Source organism: Castor canadensis, chromosome 12 (genome assembly GCF_047511655.1).
Source record: "Castor canadensis chromosome 12, mCasCan1.hap1v2, whole genome shotgun sequence".
Classification (NCBI taxonomy): Eukaryota; Metazoa; Chordata; class Mammalia; order Rodentia; family Castoridae; genus Castor; species Castor canadensis.
The window spans coordinates 9327881-9347016 of NC_133397.1; the positions used below are offsets into that span (position 1 = coordinate 9327881).

The following is a 19136-nucleotide window of genomic DNA, read 5'->3' on the forward strand; positions in this document are numbered from 1 at the left end:
TTTTCATTCCAGCATGAGAGATGTGAATTCTAGGAACTCTGGCTTCCTGGTCTGCAGGCGTCCTCCGTTTCCGTTATAATCTGTGAATTTATCGCTGACACTTCAGAACAGCATTTCTCCTGGGGTTTCTCACATGCCAGAGGTCAAAGTTCACTGTGGTGTCATCGCTGTCTTTAGCCTTAGTGATTCCAAAAGTCAGTTTGGTGCTGTGGACACTCACTGAGTGTTTGCTATGAACCAGGCCCTGGGATGCAGACACAAACAAACTTTGTCCTCATACTCAGGGCTCAGTCTGGGAGGGAGATGCACACCTAAGCAAGATTCAGAGCAGCATGAAGCAGGAAAGAAGGGCAGTATGGTTGAGGCCTAGAAATCATACATGGGGGAGGAATTTGCCTTGTTGAGCACCTGGCATGTGCCGGACAGTGAGCCTGGGGACTTCTCATGTCTCACTCTTTCCCAGCGTTTTACATGATGGAAAACATTTGTCCTGGACACTCATGTGGATAAGGCCTCTGGCCCAGAGTTCTCACTGGCCACCTGGCTGATCACCAGGAGTTTGCATGCAAGCCACACCTGTAATCTATCAGGTGCATTGACTGAGAAGCTGTCCTGTCTGGTTTCTTTCTTAATTCTCACATAATCTCATTATCCCCATTTTATACGTGAAAATCCAAGTTGACCATCTGTAATCAGAGGATTCAAAATCCATCACCAACATGAGGCTTGCAATGATTTGGATTTTAGAGCATTTGAAATTTCAGATTAGGGATGCTCAACTGGTAAAGTCTATGCACATAGACTGAAAATCTGAAAATTCCCAAATCTGAAACACTTCTGGTCCCAAGCATCTCTGATCTCAGATAAGGTATTTTCAACCTTTACTATTTCTGGTTGGGAGCAGAGAGGATTTTTCTTTTTTTTTTCTGTGCTAGAGTTTGAACTCAGGGCCTACACCTTGAGCCACTTCACCAGCCTCCCCTCCTTTTTTTGTGATGGGTTTTTTCCGAGATAGGGTCTCTCGATCTATATGCCCAAGCTGGCTTTGACCCGAGATCCTCCTGATCTCTGCCTCCTGAGTAGCTGGGATTATAAGCATGAGTCATTCGTGCCCAGCTGAGATTTTTTTTATATATGTATGGATTTGAACTCAGGCCCTCCCACTTGCTAGGCAGATGTGCTACAATTTTAGCCACGTCCCCAACACTTTTTGCTTTGGTCATTTTTTTGAATAGGGTCTTGCAGTTATGCACAGGGCCAGTCTATACTTCGATCCTCCTAGTTACGCTCCCTGCACAGGTGGGATAATAGGTGCACATCATCACACCCGCCTTTTATTGGTTGAGATGGGGTCTCATGCAATTTCTACCTAGGTTGGCCTCAAACCATAACCAGTTCTCTTGATCTCTGTTTTCTAAGTAGCTAGGATTACAGGTGTGAGCCATTGCACCTGGCCAGAGAGGATTTTTTTGAAGGATCAGTAGGAATTTGCTGAGAGGCCCAGGAGGCGAAAGGAAAGGGAACAGCGTGTGCAAAAGAGGGGTGTCCCAGGGCCTCTGGGTGGGGGGGATGAGAAGTGACCTTGGTTGGGTGTTGCTGGAGCACAATGTGTAAGGACTGGGGGTGTGAGGAGTGGAGCCAAGAGGGTGATTAGAGACCAGACTTCAGAAGGCCTTGTGTACTTGGGGAGGCTCGTGGGCTTGTTCAGCAGAATTCAAAGGAGGGCCTGTGGTGGGAGAGACCACAGCTTTGAGTAGTCTCTGAAGAGTCTGTGGATGTTTTCAGAGGGTTGTGAGGCTGATTGCTTATAGACAATAGTGTTTGTATATTTAAATTTGTTTTAATTTCAGACCCACACAAGGGAAAAGGGGAGGAAGGAGAGGGTTGGAGATGGTAGGAGTTGGGGGAGGGTGGAACCTGCACAGGAAGCAGAGGCGGGCAGGTGGCCCATGTCCTTGGCACTTCTGAATAGTCCTGAGGCAAGAGCCTGGGCCACTCTCACATCCCTTTTGTACAGGGAAAAGGGCCATGGCTTCATTTCTCCCAAGTCTGCCCGACCTCGAATTTAGCGGCAGACAAACTGGCCCCTGCCTTCTGTGGCACTAATGCATTTTAAGTATGCCATTTTGCTGTGGATGGTTTTTAAAGGATCAAGACAGTCAGTGATCCCATAGGCTCCAGATGAGCCCTTTAACATTTTCTCCACCTCAGAGATGATGTTTTTCTTTCAAGGAAGAGAAAAGATACATGTGAAAATATTTTCTTGATTTTGAAATTCAAAGAACTGAAAAGGGCTGAAGGATTTTAGTTACTATTTCAGCAAGTTTCAGTGGGGAATTGATACTCAAAATAAGGGATCGCTCCCACCCCCAGGCTGCATTAGTGGAAGTGCAGAGCTGTCCTGTGTCTGGCTGTCTGGACCACACCTGGCCTGCGTTCACAGGGGGTTAGTCTGGGGGCCCCAGTTCAAGAGGAGCATGCCTGGGATGGTGAGGGGACTTGGAGCCAGTCTAGCAAGTGATGTTGAGACCCATGCCAGCTCCAGGCTGCTATTTCAGCCCCCGTATCTCCATTCCCTCTCTCCTTTCTTTCACTTTCTGGGGCTTCCCTGTCCTCTTTTTATGAAAGTCCTCCCTTGCATCCTTCTTCGCCCACCCCAACGCCAGGTCTGAAATCTCTTGCTCCCTCCTCTTTGCTCCAAAGAGCCTGGGCAGAGAGTGAAGTGGTGCATGCTGGGCGGCTACCTTCCTCTGTAGCCACAGGAGTGCATAGCTCAGTAGGAGGGCCTTTGGTAGAGAGCCAAGGCTGCCTGAGCAGAAGGCAAAGCCAGGCTGGGAATCATGCTAGAGAGACACAAGGGTGTGGAGAGTCTGAAAAGGACAGACTGGAATGATAATCCTTCCTAGATTGTTAGTGACAGAGCAAAGGGATCAGGTCTGGCGTGTGCTACAACTGAAGTGTACTAACTTATGTAGTTATTATTATTGTCTTATTAATAAACGATTGCACTGATACCTGTGATGGAAAATACACTTAACTAGAATTAAAAATGATATTTATGGTGTGAATGCTTTATTTGGCAACCCAGATGGGGCTCTAGGTTAAATCCAGAGTCCAGAGGGGCTTGGTGCCAGTAGTGACAGGACTAAATGAAGCATGGTCAGGGTTCAGGATGGGGACAGGCTCTAGCTATGTACCTGTGGCTTGGGTGGCCCAATAGCTGGACTGGACATCTATGTTCTATGCTGAAGCCACCCTGTGAGTTTCTTGCACTGTGGGGCAGAGGTGGCCGTGGTTGTACATTGTCATAGCCAGGCTGGGCCTGGGTTCTTCTGGGAAGTAAGTCAGACTCTGATGACAAGCTCTGTCCTTTCCCCTCACCCCTCAGCTCTATGAGTCCAGCCTGCACGCCTTTGCCTTCTCTTACTCCATGCTAGGAGAGGAGATCCAACTCCATTTCATCATTCCCAAGTCCAAGGAGCACCATTTTGTCTTCAGCCAACCTGGAGGCCAGCTGGAGAGCATGCGCCTGCCCCTCGTCACAGACAAGGTACTGGCTTGGAGCTCCAGTGGGGCAACTCAGAGTACCTTTGGTAGATCACTGAGCTGGGGTCCTACACGCATAGCTGCCTGAGGGATCAAGGGTACATGGAACAGAGTGCAGAGACAATATGGCGAGTGAACTTGGAGGAGGCTGGGGTGGGCACTCAGACTCAAGTGTGAGCCTTGTGTTATTTGAAATTGTCATTTAGTATCTCTGAGCTTTAGTGTCCTCACCTGCAAAGTTGGGCAATAACAATTCTTGAAAAAGCTTGATGTGAGAATTATTTGCAATAACCAACCCAAGGGGCGAACACAGTGCCTAGAAGGTATCATGGGCAGATGAAATGTCATTCCTCCCTCTCTTTTCTTTCATGCTCTGCTATGAAACAATGAAGAGGCTCAGGTAGGGAGAACAGAAGAATGCATCCCTCAGGATCCAACACCCAACTTCCACAGTTACTACCTGACAGCCAGCTATGTTTTACTGTCTTCTCTCTTCTTTTCCCTTCCAGTGTCATTTGGAAGCAAGTCCCTGACATCCTGTCATTTCACCCATAAGTATTTCAGGGCATGGCCCTAGCAGATACATTTCCTTTACTTATGAGGACATTGTTCTCAATGATCCCTTGTCCCTGTGGCTGCCATTCCTGCAGAGATGCTCCTCATGGGGTTGAACCTGACAGCCTCAGAGTCAACTGAGTCAACCCCAATCAATGGCCATGTGGAGGATGCTCCTCCTTCTCCAGAGTGCCAGATGTCTACCAGCTGGACTTGGCCTTGCAGACCCAGCACTATGCTGACAAGCCATGCAAATGTCCATAAGATACCAAAGAGGACTTGTTATAAGGAAGCACAGCTCTGGGTCAGGGTGTCACAGTGGCTCTTGTGGATATGCCGCAAGAAGAAGCATTTATTCATGACAGCCTCCCAGTCAGAACGAGCTATGAGCACCAGCTGTACACAGTTTTATAGCAGGTTCTTTGAGGTGTTCATAGAGAGCAGGAGCCCTAGCTCAGCCAGAGGCGCCTCTAAGGAAAGAGTTGAAGTAAGCAGTTATTTATATAAAGACATCCCAATGTGAGGGTATAAATAGTGAAGCTGCATGGGATGTCCTGTGTTCAAAGTGTGGGGAGGGTTCAAGACATACAGAAATAGTATCTAAGATCACGGGTTTCGATTCTAATATGAAAAGGCAATGGATTTGGTTAATTGATGAATGCTAGTTAGTTTTTGTTGCATAACAACCATTCCCAAATCAAACTGTTTTTGGCTTCTCATTCCAAGAGCCAGCAGTTGGGTGGGATTCAGATGGACGGTTACTCTGGGCTCATTCACACTCACTCATGTGTCTGGGCTAGCTGCTGGCAGCAGGCTGGAGGGCCATCTGTCTAGAGTGGCCTGGCTGGGATGTGCACCTCGGTTCCATTTCATCTTTCATCCCTTAGGAAGCTAGTCCAGGCTCATTTATAGGAGAGTTCTGAGAGGGTGAGACATGTGAGTCTAGGCTTAGAACTAGCATGGTGTCATTTTCCCCATATTTTATTGATCAAGTCAAGTTGCAAGTCTCTCTTGGATTAAAGGAGTGTGGAAATAGACTCCATCTTTCCATGGAAGATGCTTTCACGTTGCATCTGTGACCACATTTGCACAGATCCTACCTCATTATACTTCTACTCTGCAGAGTCATGAATACATAAAAAGTCCGACGTTCACTCCAACAACTGGCCGCCACGAACATGGGCTCTTTAACCTCTACCATGCGATGGATGGAGCCAGCCATTTGCACGTGCTAGTGGTCAAGGAGTATGAAATGGCCATTTATAAGAAATACTGGCCCAACCACATCATGCTGGTCCTCCCGAGCATCTTCAACAGTGCCGGAGTTGGTAGGTGTTTTAAATAAAAGCACGCTTAGCAAAATTCCTATGAACAAAGACTTGAGAGAACATTTTAGATATGAAAGAGTTAAACAGTTTAATCAAGCTTTTTGCTTTTGGAATTTTTAAGTTACTTTGACTTGTTTAATTTTTCTATGAATATTCTTGTTTTGGTGTTTGTTACTGATTTCTTTAATTTTCTCAGTTGTTAGAGAAGAACAGGTGTGTGTACAAATTGGAGAGGGCAATTTTCCCTGTCAGTGGGCAGTGGAAGAGGGGTGCATATGCAGACTCTGGGCGTGGGGTTTGTTATCGGGTGGGGTTTGTCCTGGATGTGAATATGGGACAGACCCAACAGGGCAGACAGGACAGACATGTCACTTGTCATTTCAGGGGCTGCCCATTTCCTGATCAAGGAGCTGTCCTACCATAACCTGGAGCTAGAGCGGAACCGACAGGAAGAACTTGGAATCAAGCCACAGGACATCTGGCCTTTCATTGTGATTTCTGACGATTCCTGCGTGATGTGGAACGTGGTGGATGTGGACTGTACCGGAGAGAGGAACAGGTGAGGTGGCCCTTGAACACCTGCCTTCTCTGCCCACAGAACCCTGAATAAGTGTGCTGCTGTATGATGAAGAATCCCCAGAGCCTTGGATGTGGCAGAAGTGGACCCCCATTCCAAGCCCAGTTTCTTTTAATTGTCAGAAATTGTTATCGAGGTATAGAATACATACAGAAACTCACACGCTACAGATTTAATACATATGTATGACAAAAAAGAAAACAAAACACATATGCAGAAAATTTCACAAGCTGAGTACACCCATACAGCCAACCCCCATGTCAAGAAACAGATGTTACAAGCCCCAGATGTAATGTCCCCAGCGGTTCTTCTCCTGGTTCCCTCCAGTTCTGGCCCTCCCTCTAGCCTTGCTCCAACTCCTGACTTTGTCTGGATTTGCAGTGTGACTTTAGGTGACACTAAAGTGTTTAAGTTTAAGTCTTTTTGGGGTCTAGTTACCCCATCTTTGAGGGTACTGACACCTACACTACAGCATATTGTGGGGATTAACTGAGCTGTAGCCCATAAATGCGTTCAGCACATGGAGTGAGAGAAAAATCTGCACAGAACAATGGTGTAAATGTGAAGTGTGCAGCAGGGTGCCCGTGCTCCTGCAGGGCTGTGCCAGGGTCAGTCCACACCAGCCTGGTCCAGCACATAGCGTGCAGGTGAAAGCCACTCTGTGCCTTGGCTGCCTGCCGGGAGGGCTTGCTGCTGTTGTGTGTCAGCTGAGGACATCAGTGTCCCTCCTTTGAGCAGGGAGTTCTCCTGGTCGGAGAGGAATGTGTCTCTAAAGCACATCATGCAGCACATTGAGGCGTCTCCCAACATCACGCGCTACGCCCTGATTGGCATGAGGAAGTGGGCCAGCAAGACAAGGGGTGGAGAGGTGCACAAGCCCTTCTCCCGCTGCCACGTGCACGACTTCATCATCTTGAATGTGGACTTGACCCAGAATGTGCAGTACAACCAGAATCGGTGAGCTTCTGGCCCAGCACCCAGCGGCCCTGAGCTCTGTCCACGGGGCTGCCTCAGGCAGACCCGACAGATGTCCCTTCCTTCTTCACCCTCAGGGCAGAGGCTCAGGCCCAGGCCTGGCTTTCCGTCCTCACCCATTTTCAGCACTGAAGAATTCTGTGCTGCTTAAGTTGGAGAGACGAGACTTCCCAGGGGTTTATTTCACTCATCAGCTCACAGGACATTTACCGTAGCAGCTACCTGTGCTGTGCACTTCTTGCATTTGGGCTCCCTCTTCAAATACATCACTTTTCAGAACCTTGAGCATTGAAGGAAACCATAATTTCCATTAGTCACTTTCTGTGTATCCATCCAGTCCATACGTGTCAGTTTTGGAGCCAGACTGGCCATCCTGCTGGAACCTACTTACTGCCACTTACAGTTTTACCGTGTGGGGGCAGGTGACTTCTCTGGGACCCTGTTTTCCTCAGACATTGGGAAATTATGGTTTTCTTTTTAATAATTGAATAGAATCATGTCTGTAAAGTTTCTCACATAATGTCTGGTGTCAGCACATGGTGTCATCCAAGGCTAGTCCTTATGGGTCCAGGGGTGTCACTATGTGTCCTGCAGCCGTCCTAGAGTAATTTATTTACTGTTGTGAGGCAGGAGCAAGGCCTATGACACATTTGACAGAGCTACACTGCAGGTGTCGAGGGAGTGGCTGGGGACACCTGAGCTGTGCCTGTCAGGTCCGCTCTCCCTCTGGTTCTGCTCAGGTTCACGTGTGATGACATAGACTTCAACCTGCGGGTGCACAGTGCTGGCCTCCTACTCTGCCGATTCAACCGCTTCAGCGTGATGAAGAAGCAGATTGCAGTAGGTGGGCACAGGTCCTTCCACATCACATCCAAGGTGAGTGTAGCCACGCTGCCAGCACACCTGTGTTCGGGTCACATCTGGGCTGCTGTGGTGTGAAAGCTGAGGGTGGAAGTTATTTGAGGGTGCCTCACTGTGTCTTTCAGGGCAGTGGGGTTGGGGTCTGATCCCTGGCAAGTGTTAACAAAGATGTCTAATTGGCACCAACCCCTGGGAAGTCTCTTCTCTGCAACTTTAGCCAGTACCCTGTAAGCTTCCACTTGGTATAAGACCACCACAGAGCCTTCCTTGTGCACTCCTGCCCACCTCATCCTGGCTGAGTCAACGAGGTACCAAGCTCTTCCCCACGCCACAGGATGGTGCTTGGCCAAAGAACTGTTTGCATGGCATGGCAGGCTAACTCAGTGGCCTGGCTCTGGGTGGAGAGATGCGATCTCAGCTGTTCTAACTGAAGAGACCCGGGCAATTCAAGATGGAAAATCAAAGCAAGTCTGGAGAGTTCTGTGTCTTCCAGGAAACCATACAGGCTGGCCTATCTCTGCCTGAAGGTCTGTTTTTCACCTTCTGCCCATCTTGAATCTTGCCCTGGTGACTCAGTCAGCTCTGATCTCAGCTTCATTTCCCAGCCCCTGTCCTGCCTGGTTTCCAGAAACTCCTTCAGAGTGATCTACCCTGAGCTATGACAGGCTTGCATTCTGATAGCAGCTCCACCCAGCTGGGCAAGCAGGGGTTGGAGCTCTCTGGGGGTGAAGCCCATTATTTCTTGGGACCTTCAGATGTGAGGCCTGTCCTACAGGAGAACTTGCAAGTCGTTAAGCCACTGCCTGGAGACACTGTAAATTGAAATTGTGTTAATTTGTATTTTAATTTACAGAGAACTAAGACCTTTACCACATTGAGTCTTCCTATCAAAGAGTCTGAGGTGCCTTTAAAATTATTTTTTTTTTATGTTCTTCAGTGTCATTTTTAAACTCTTAGGTTTTTTTTTTTAACTTTTATTTCTATCTATCTTGAACATACTACTTTTACTAGGTTTAATTGCATATTGATTATATATAGGGAAGCTAGTAATATTCTATAATCTTTCATGTGAGTGAAATCACCTAATTCTTTTCATTTGTTAACTGTGTACTGAACACTGATCACCCGGTCCTTTCGTGCGTGGTGCACAGCCTCACAGCTGAGGCAGAAGTTAGACAGTTAGTGAAGTTCCTTTGTGGGAAGCACCATGAAAGTGTAGTACATGTCACAGGGTGGCCACGCAGCGGCTGGGGGTCGGGGAGTCTGTAGGTGTCCCTGAGGGAGCCAGGAGGAGTGGAAGAGCTGGAGAAGTTTCCATTACTGGCCATGGGAAAGCTCTAGACTCTAGGAGTGGCAAGGAGCATTGAAGAGTTTCCAGTAGAGGATCTGCTTTGGGATTTATTTTATGTATTGAACACTCTCTCTAGCTGCAGCATGGACATGGTGCCAGCGACAGCCCACAGTGACAGCTGGTGGGCTCTGATGGCTGGGCAGTGAGAAGGAAAAGTGGGGAGCACATAAAGGATCTAGGGGTTGGGATGAGACTGGCCACTCCAGATGCATCTCTGGCTCTAGGAAGAAGTTCCCAAGGTCCATGGGTTCTTTGGCGTCTATGGACCTGACATTCAGTTTTCTGCATGGAGTGATCAATGTCTGTAATTCTCACTGATCTCATCGGTCTGTGTTCACAGGCCTCACTTTGGTAAAGCTTAATTCTTCTTACGAGCATCACGTGTGTTCTTAACTCACATCATCCTTCTGAGTGACACAACCTTCCCCACCTTCCAGCGTCATGTGTCTAGAGCTCTGAGGAGGTCTCTCCTGGGGTGACGAGTGCCCTAATGTCCCCAATCCTCTCTGGCAGGTATCTGACAGCTCTGTGGCCATTGTACCGGCCCAGTACATCTGTGCCCCTGACAGCAAGCATACATTCCTTGCGGCTCCTGCCCAGCTTCTGCTTGAGAAGTTCCTCCAGTACCACAGCCACCGCTTCTTCCCTCTGTCCCTGAAGAACCACAGCCACCCTGTGCTGTCCGTGGACTGTTACCTTAACCTGGGACCTCAGGTAACTCAAGTTACAGAGCCCACAGGGTAGAGGAACCCCTAGAATAGATGGATCAGCATCCAGAACTCTGAATCATCAGTATGCGATACCTCAGTGTCCATGCGATTGGCTCCAGGACTCCATGGGTACCAAAACCTACAGCTGCTATGGCCCTTTACACAAGATAGTATAGTAATTGCATATAACCTATGCACACCCTCCATGTACTTTAAATAATTTCTACTTTATTTATATCTAATACAACGTAAATGCTATGTACATAGTTATGCTGGGTTGTGTAGGGGCTGCTGACAATGAAAAAGTCCATACATGTTCAGTTCAGATCCAGTGTGCTCTGTGGCTGATTGAGTCCACTCATGTGAGTGGAGCCTGTGGCTTCTGAGGACCAGCTGCACTCAATCCTTTGTCTCAGGTGTTCCCTACCTGAGGCTGACAGAGCTGGATTAGTTTACCCAAATAGAAGATGCTAGGAGTCAAACCCAATTCTGATGTGAAGACATTTCTGAATCGCCAATGAATTTCTGACTATGATAGACCTGAATAAACCTGGAGTTGATTTTTAGGATGTAGATTAGGAAGATCATGGAAGTATTCCCCACCACTGTCCCGCAGTTGGTATTTGTTAGATGCTTTTAAACCCCCAGTGGCTGAGCACTTCTTGGAAAGTGATGCTTCTCGTGGGTTCCTTCTTTTTCAGATTTCTGTTTGTTATGTGAGCTCCAGGCCCCACTCTCTAAACATCAGCTGCTCTGACCTGATGTTCAGCGGGCTCCTCCTGTACCTCTGCGACTCTTTTGTGGGAGCTAGCTTCTTGAAAAAGTTTCATTTTCTGAAAGGTAATACTTCTTCTGCCCTGGTCCTTGACTTGTCTGGCTCTTATCAACTACCATCTCTGATGACAGGACCATTTAGCCTGGTCCTTACTTGCCAGTGGGTAAACTGAGGCTCAGAAAGGGAAAGAGACTGCCCCAACTATTCAGGAAAGTACTAGAAAGCTGGAACTGGACCTCAGGGGCTCTTACCCTTATACCTGTTCAGTAGAGACAAAACATATTCCTCATCTTCTGGGTGAAGGGCAGATAGTTCCCTGTCCGTGTTACTTTCCTGCTCAAATCCTTTACCTCAGCACCAGGGACCCCCAGAGGCTGCTTCTGTTAGGAGAGTCCCGCAAGCTGCTAGTTTTTTCTCGACCTCTCTCCTTTTCCTGCTAGAGTGGATGAGATTGGCAAACTCTGGATAAGCCATGTCCAGACCCCTGGCTGGCCATCCGTGCTGCTGGCTTTCCTTCCTCTCTAGCAAACATTTGATGAGCTCCAGCAGGGCACAGGGCCTTGGGAAGTAGTGTGAAGTTTCTTCCACAGGCTCTGCTGTCGGAACAAATCCCCTAAAGCAAAATTGACCATGGAAGGAGAACATGTGCGAATGTGAGAATCTGAACAAAACCTGATTGATGGACTGATGTGTGATGGGAGCTGGGGAGGGAGAATTCCTGTGGCTGGATGTGTGGGGAAAGGTGAGAGCTGCCCCAGGCCTGGGTGAGTGGAGAAGAGGTTCAACTGTGAGGTGGGGGGCTGGGGGGCAGGGACGTGTGAACCCAGGACTGGAGACAAGAATGATTCATTTGCAGAAGACCCATCTCTCCTCTGTTCCTGTTTGCTGGCCCTGTTCTGTTCTTTTCTTCTGCATCCATGTTGTCCTCCCACCACACCTGCCAGCTTCCAGTCTGTCTTGCTGTGATTAGAAATCACTCAGAAAGGCACAGGAGACCCATTGGTCATCTGTCCACACAGCCCCCTGTGTGGCATGGCAAGTAGGATCCCTGCTGCAAGTAGCTCTCTTTGGGAAGACCGCCCCCTTTCTTTTCACGCCTCTGTCATTGCATCACAGGTGCCACTTTGTGTGTGATCTGTCAGGATCGGAACTCGCTCCGCCAGACAGTCGTCCGCCTGGAGCTGGAAGACGAGTGGCAATTCCGACTGCGGGATGAGTTCCAGACGGCCAATGCCAAGGAAGATCGGCCGCTCTTTTTTCTCACTGGACGGCATATCTGAGAGAGAGAGAGAGAGAGAGAGAGAGAGAGGCTGGCAGAGCTCCAGGAGAGTGGGGTGGTCAGAGCCCTCCTGCTGCTGGGGCTGAAGGAGGTCCTGGCCCTGGGGGGGTTAGAACTGGAATAGGCCCAGGAACCTTCTGCAGCCCCTCATGGCACATGACACAGGGGGTGACTGAGAGCCATGAGGATGAATCCCTGGTGGACAGGACCCAAAGCCCAAGACTCCTGCGTCCTGATCCAGTCCTGGGTTATTTCGAAGCCCATTTTATGAAGAATGAAGTTTTGCCTACTGTTCTGCCATTTATATGCTTCCATGGACAAACCTGACTGTTTATTCTGAAGAATCTTGGGTTATCTTGTCCGGTGCTGGTATTCCAGGCAGTGGATATGGTTTTAGTAAGTAGGTTTCCTGAAACCTCCTACAAAGCAATATTCCAAAGGAACATTTTAACTGTAAAGGCTGGAGACAAGAAAAAAAAAATAAGTGGGTCATTTTAATAAGAATTATTTAATTGCCTACAAATTTGCTTTTTTTAGGAGCTAGCCCAAAGGCATCAAATTAAATAAGGCAAATGAATTGTTTTACTTCAGAGAAAATATGATTCTGTTAAAATAGCATAGGGTAAATACCTCTTAGAAAGGACAAAATTGCAAAGAAGATTTCTTTAAAAGGGCTTTAAGGAGAAAATTAATGTTATAGAAAATTGATCTTAAATTTGCCTTACAAAGGAAAGAGGACCAAATTTGTTACTTGATAAAAAAACAAACAGTAAAAGCAACCAAAGTGATATGTAATATAATTAAGAACTAGACTTATGACTGTAATTTATTGAAGCTCAGTTTTCAGTTGCTTGAATAGCCTGTTTTCTCATATTTGTGCTTGGTTCCTTTGGGGAGAATCTCACCTGGTCAGAGAGAAGCAGGTGGGTGTGTGCCATGAATTCTCATTCACGGCTGGCTCGGATGCTGTTTAAGCAGCATCTTAGAGCGCCACCTGTGGGCCAGGTGCTGGTACAAGATTATCTTGAATCATTTGCACATCCTGTGCATTTGGAATTACTGTTCCCATTTGAAAGATGAGAGGGTGAGATGTGAAGAGTGCACCTCACCAAAGCCACACAACTGGGAAGAACTAAAGCACAACTCAAGGTCCTGGTTTCAGGACTCCTGACTCCACAGTCCAGATCTCCACCCCACTCCGCACTGCTTTTGAAGTAGCCACAGCTAAAGGAAAAGTTTAAAGATACTGAAAAATTGATCATCAGAATGCATTCTTCCATGTCCACCTAAGGCATTTCTAAGCAGTGTGATGGGTGACAATCCAAGAAGAAACTGTTTCACACGATGAGGCCAAAGAGTTAGTGTCAGTCTTTTTTTCCCCCTAAGAAAAAGTCTACAAGTATAAAATATTTAGATCAGTGTTTATAACATAACAACTTTGTATGTGTTATTATTCCTATTCTGGAGTAAAAACTGTCTTTACATTTGTCTGATATAAATAGCAGCTCCTGTGTTATTCTCCCATTTTTATTAGCTAATTTAAACTTTAAAAAAACCTCAAGCTTATACTCTTGTCTGTCCCAGTCTTATAAATAAAACTTATAATGCTCTTATTGGTGGGTATTAATTGCATCATTTTGAGAGGCTGTTGTGTGGCTAGTGATCTCCAGGGACTACCTGCTTGAAATATCATTGCATGAGAGTACAGTTTTGGAAAGAAAACAAGAATAAAGCCATAGAAGTCCAATTTGTTAACACGTCGAGAAATATCTGGAAGAGAAAAGACAGAATGGAACGTGTAGAAAGAAAATACGGAGGGAGCTAGAGCTCAAAATGTGCAGAGCAGCCTGCCACAAAGGAAAAGCCACTCAGCTTCCAAGTGGCTGCAGAGGTGGCAGGGCCAGGGACATTTGTCAGGACGATGAACAGAGGAAGCAGCTAGACAGTTTGAATCCCATGTGTTTGGAAGGGAGGTTCTGAGATGGAAGGAGCCAGGGTCCCAAACAGAGATCCCTTCTCCTTTTCAATGATGTTCTATGATGAGAACCAGTAACTTTTTCTTTTTTACTAATTTAAGCTACTGTGATTTCAGGATTCACTTGTTACTTTGACACAGCCTAACCTACCTTGAGTAATAGTCTCTGTGAGCTGTGCCCTCAAGAATTATGCCACTTGACAGTCCCAGATGTTCCAAAAATCAGATGCCAACAAAATATAGATGCCCTCTCATTTGAATATCAATCCTCTTCTATTTGTAAATTGAGGGGCAAAACCAAATTTCCTCAATTCAAGTTCAAAGACATTGGACTAGTGGAGTGGCTCAAGCAGTAGAGCACCTGCCTAGCAAGTTGAGGCCCTGAATTCAAACCCTAGTATGGCCAAAAAAAAAAAAAAAAGTTAACAATGACACTAAAATACAAAAGAAGCAAAATTGGGTTACAACCCCAAAGAAATTATGTGTATTCTTTAAGGTTAAGGTCCACCCTGACTTTATTTGCTATCTTCTTAGGGATGGTCTGTCTAGATGCCTGGTAGAATTGGGGTTCCTTCAGCGGCTGCAGGCAGAAAACCTAGGCACATGAATCCTCCCAGCCATCTGAGGTCTGTTGGTGCATGGAGAGTTTTTTGATGTTCCCCAGTGTTTAGATCCAGTGTGTTCAAAGAACTCGGGATTATCACGACACTGGCCTTTCACTCATAGCATTTAGGAAACAAGACAACTGCAGTAAGCATTTTCTCAGGCAAAATTATGTTCCTAGAGTGCACTTGAATGTTCAAAAAGTCCTTGAGGACACCAAGTAGTATCTCAGTAAAACAGCAGAAGGGCAACTTTTCTGTTTCGGCCATGCCTGTGGTCTGGAACCTGTGATGTCTCCCATTAAGGGCAGGGTGACGCTCTTTTCCTCCCTAGGGACATTCCACTGCTGGTTGCTGTCTTCTATCCCATTTGGAGGCTTTGCTCCCTTCTTGTGAAGTTGAGAAATTTCTTAGCAAGATGGTGCCCTCATCAGCCCCATCGCAGCAACAGTATTCGTGGGCTCACCCCATGTGTCACTTCCCTCCTGGGTGGTTCACAGTGGTCACCACGGGCAGAACGTTTAATTGTGGACTTGCTTGGGGCAGTGGAATCTGTGAAGGCCAGTGTCTCTTACATGCTCCCACCTTCCCCTTTCCTCATCCTTGGGTCTCCTGGCCTTTGGTTTTTCTCTCTGCTACATTTTTCCCTACTTGGTAGAATGTGTTTGTGTCTCTTTTCCTCCTGCCATTTCTTGTAGTCTTTTCCGAGAGGCTCGGTGCTGATTCCAAGCTGCTTACCTGGACCTCTTTCTTCTCTAGCCTCAGTAGGGCTAGGACAAGAATGTTTAATTCTGGGTCCGAGTGCCTTTTAAAATTCCTTTTGTTTTGTGCCCAGGCATTTGGTCTTGTTGGACTTCGTATAGTGAGAGAGATGAATCGGTGAGTTTGGTATCTGCGGATTCTATCTGCTGTACAAACAAAATGTGTTCATTTTAACTTATTTTAATAAAACACATATTTATCACTGAGCACTTTCTCCTCCCCTTTTCTAACTCATCTTTGTAGATGGTGGGATGAACCATCCAGGAGGTACTTTGTAGGTCGACCTCTTGATCTACACACATTCTGTCTGGCTCCCTGTAATAAGCCTCATGTTGGCTGGACCTCCCTTAGAATTCATGTTCCATCCATTTCTTGGGGACACTCTCCTGGAACGCTGGCAATGCCATATGTCCACTTATATCCCTGTATTTCCACACAGAATCCAGAACTCGGCGAACAGTGTTTGGACACCGTTGGTGTCCCTGGGCTTTCTCTTTCACTCTTAGACATGTCCCAAACATTGTGTAACTTTTTGGCATAGCTGCTCCATTTTTGTTGTTATTTTCTTGTTTTTGCAATGCTGGGGAATCCAGCTGAAGGCCTCACACATGCCTCAAGTGCTGTGCCACTAGGCATGTCCCCAGCACCACAGCTATCCCAATTTTAAGGAGACAGTTGTCCCACTTGTTCTCCAATCATTCTTACTACACAGCGTATCTGTAGCTTTCAAAGTTGAATCTCCTGCGTCTCCTGGACCCTGGTCCCCTGGCAGGAACATGCGTGGCTGCTCTTCTGGCTGATGGATTTGGTTTCCCTCACCATTTCTGATCTTATACTTCACTTACACCTTCCTGGAGAGAGCTGGCTCCAGGTGATCTCTAGATCCCTGTGGTTGTCTACACCGGCCTTCAGTGTTTCACTTTCAACTCAGCAATCTGCTTTGTCCCCACAGTTCTCAACCTACTGCTAAGAAAATCTCTCTCACTGTCGCTGGCCTGCCGCCCCTTCTTTTGTTCTTATTCCTCTCTGTTCTTATTGGTGACATAGACGCCAAATGCCAAACCACTCTAGCTCCTCCTAGGCAAGCTGGATTTTGTAGAACTAAGTGTTCTGGCACAACAGTGAAAAATAATGAGGTGGTTCTCAATATATCGACACGGAGAGACTGATCAGAGAAAGTCTAGCCTTTGATTTACGTTTAAACATTCCTAGGTATAAGCTACATGTGCATTTTTTCATATGCATAGAAACAGCTGGGAATGGTTGACAATGGCTCCTTTGAGGAACAGTCAGGCAGTGAGGTGTGCTGAAGAGGGCATCCATACTTTCCTCTGTCCTTCCATGTGGTTTGTCTCTTTTACAATGAAAGAGGACTTGTATACTTTTTTAAAAAATGAAATTCCCAGCTGGGCACAGTAGCTCATGCCTATAATCTCAGTGACTTGAGAGCTAGAGATTGGGAGGCTTGTGATTGAAGGTTAACCTGGGCAAAAAAGACCCCCATCTCAATAAACAAAGCAGGGTGTAGTGGCATGTGCCATTATCCCTGCTTTGTGGGAGGTCCAGGCTAGCCCCGGCAGAAAAATCCCAAGACCCTATCTGAAAAATAGCTAAAGCAAAAAGGGCTTGGGGTGGAGCTTAAGTGGTGGCCTAGCAAGCACAAGCCTTGTGAGTTCAAACCCCAACACTGCCAAAAACAAAAAAAAAGAAATTCCCCATTACTCAACTATCACACGAGTGTGTGCACGTGCACACACACACAGATTTGATAATGTGCCTATGTGTTTCAACAATTGATCTTGCCACTTCTCTGATTAAAACTTTCCAATAAACCTGACACCCCATGCTCTCTGTCATATGTGGGAGCCAAAAAAAGTCTACCAGAATGTAGAACAGTGCTTACTAGAAGTTGAGAAGGTGAGGGAAAGGGAACAAAGGAGAGCTGGGTAACAGGTACCAAAACACAGAAGAAATAAGTTCTGGTGTCCCACAGGCACGCGGTATGACCGCAGTTCACACTGGCTTATTAGAAATAGTGTGTATTTTATGAATATCTAGAAGAGAAGAACTGAAAGTCTCCATACGTTCATGTAGAGATGGTAAAAGGGAACTGCTAGTCACCCTGATCAGCACACACCGTATGCCTGTGTTGAAATACCACACCAAATCCACTGACGTGTGTGATTCGTGCTATTAAAAAATCTTTCCAGAGTTCAATTCCTGGGGTTAAGCCTCAGTGCACTTCTTTGAATAAGGGGGTGGTGTCCATCTGTGGAGCCTGGGTACTAGGACCGTTTGGCCAGCATGGAAGACAGAGTCCAGAGAACATCTACCTGGGCTGGATACCTACGCTTAGCAAGGCTGACTGTGACCAGGCAGCGATCAGGAAGGTGTTTGACCTCCATGGGTGGGACTCAGATGCAGGGAGCAGGAGGGGTCCTCAGAGTGGGGGGAGGAGAGACCCCTGAGCTTTTCCTGAGTGTCACCATGGTCACAGCTGTGGAAATCACGCATAAGAGGCTGACTCCAAGCCTCACTTCCTTCAGCTGCAGAATGGAACAAAGTCAGGCGCCCCCGGGGGCCCTAAGGATCACAGATCTGTGCTGCTTCTTTAGTGTCATCCCCTGCCTGCCTCCCACGTAACTTCTATCTCACCCATCTAGGAATTCTGCTGGCATTTCCCTTACATGGAAGCCTCACCTCATTGTTCTGTGCTGTTGGTTCTCAGGTCTATCTGAATCCATCAGTCCTTGCAAGGGACTCCAGTCTTCCTGTCGGCTGACCTGAGATCAGCATTTGTGCTCAGAAGCATTTGTTGACTGACAGGATGAGGGCCTGGATTCCTTAACTTCCTCAGTGCCTCCTCTGAGCCAACCCCAACCCAGGCCCTGGGGATATGGCACAAGATGACATCAGCTGGGTCCCTGCTCTTAAGTCTGGACGTTTTGTTAGGGAAAACAAACTATTACTATAGACAGATGTCTGTGTGAGGGGACTAGAGTGATCTGGTAAGAAAACACCTAGATGCTTCTTTGGTTAGAGTGGTCAGAAGTCATTTTAGCAGGAAACTGTAGGTTGACATCTAAGTAGCCACAAGTGGCCAGTCTGCAGAGGATGAATGAGGAACATAGTAGGCACAGGTAAGGGAATTCCCAACATGGGATGTATGAATGGAGCTTATTTACTGGGGTATATAGGGGGAATGATTTGACATGAGCTCTAAGAGGAAGGATGGGGGTCTTTAAAAACCTTTCCAATAAATCCCTACTCTTTTGTTGTTTCTGTCTGGAAGAAGTCCTGTGGTCCCCTTAGCGCTAGTGATCTTCCACACCTTCCAAGTCTATCGTCAGGTTCTATACTGCCTCTGTGTCCTCCTGCTTCTCCACCTTCCCCCAAGTCAGTTAGGGACTCCCTGTCCCTGCCGTGAGCTCCTCATTCCTGCCTGCCAGGCTTCCAGCACCCTCTGGTCACAGTTCCTTTTTTTCTTAATGGCTTTTTGACCCTGAACGGAGGAGCCATGGTTCTTGTAAGCTGTGTTGACTGTGGACAGATCATCTATGACAGTGACTGGTCTGTAGGTGTGTGCTCCTGACCACACGCCTGTGTATGGTGCCCCCTGTAGGATGCTCTGGGGTCCTGGGTGTGCCTAAGTTGTTACTTTCATGGAATGAAGAAAAGCAGCAATTTTTCTAACTGGCATGGCTTGCCCTTGGCCTTGCTTTGTGACTTGTTTTGGAGTTGGTGGGTTCTCCTATTCCACGACATGGGCAGGGCTGGTTGGTACTGCTCCTGGGCTCATTTCTAGGCGTGTCCCGAATCTGTACTTTTGGATCAAAGGGT

At 47.1% G+C, this 19136-nt stretch overlaps 1 protein-coding gene across 7 annotated transcripts in view; it reads left to right on the top strand.

The window, feature by feature from the left end:
• Nucleotides 1-13570, top strand: part of Greb1 (growth regulating estrogen receptor binding 1) — a 137818-nt gene extending 124248 nt beyond the window's left edge. For 5 of the 7 annotated variants that reach the window (XM_074049185.1, XM_074049181.1, XM_074049182.1 and 2 more), the window contains exons 26-34: nucleotides 3389-3550; nucleotides 5225-5429; nucleotides 5814-5988; nucleotides 6745-6963; nucleotides 7722-7857; nucleotides 8696-8743; nucleotides 9707-9907; nucleotides 10605-10743; nucleotides 11795-13570. In XM_074049185.1, coding sequence (XP_073905286.1) covers nucleotides 3389-3550; nucleotides 5225-5429; nucleotides 5814-5988; nucleotides 6745-6963; nucleotides 7722-7857; nucleotides 8696-8743; nucleotides 9707-9907; nucleotides 10605-10743; nucleotides 11795-11958 — 1449 coding nt within the window. In that variant the 3' untranslated portion in view covers nucleotides 11959-13570. The remainder of the gene's footprint in view (nucleotides 1-3388; nucleotides 3551-5224; nucleotides 5430-5813; nucleotides 5989-6744; nucleotides 6964-7721; nucleotides 7858-8695; nucleotides 8744-9706; nucleotides 9908-10604; nucleotides 10744-11794) is intronic. The other 2 variants (XM_074049188.1, XM_074049186.1) reach the window with 1 other exon arrangement.
• Nucleotides 13571-19136: the final 5566 nt, after the last annotated feature.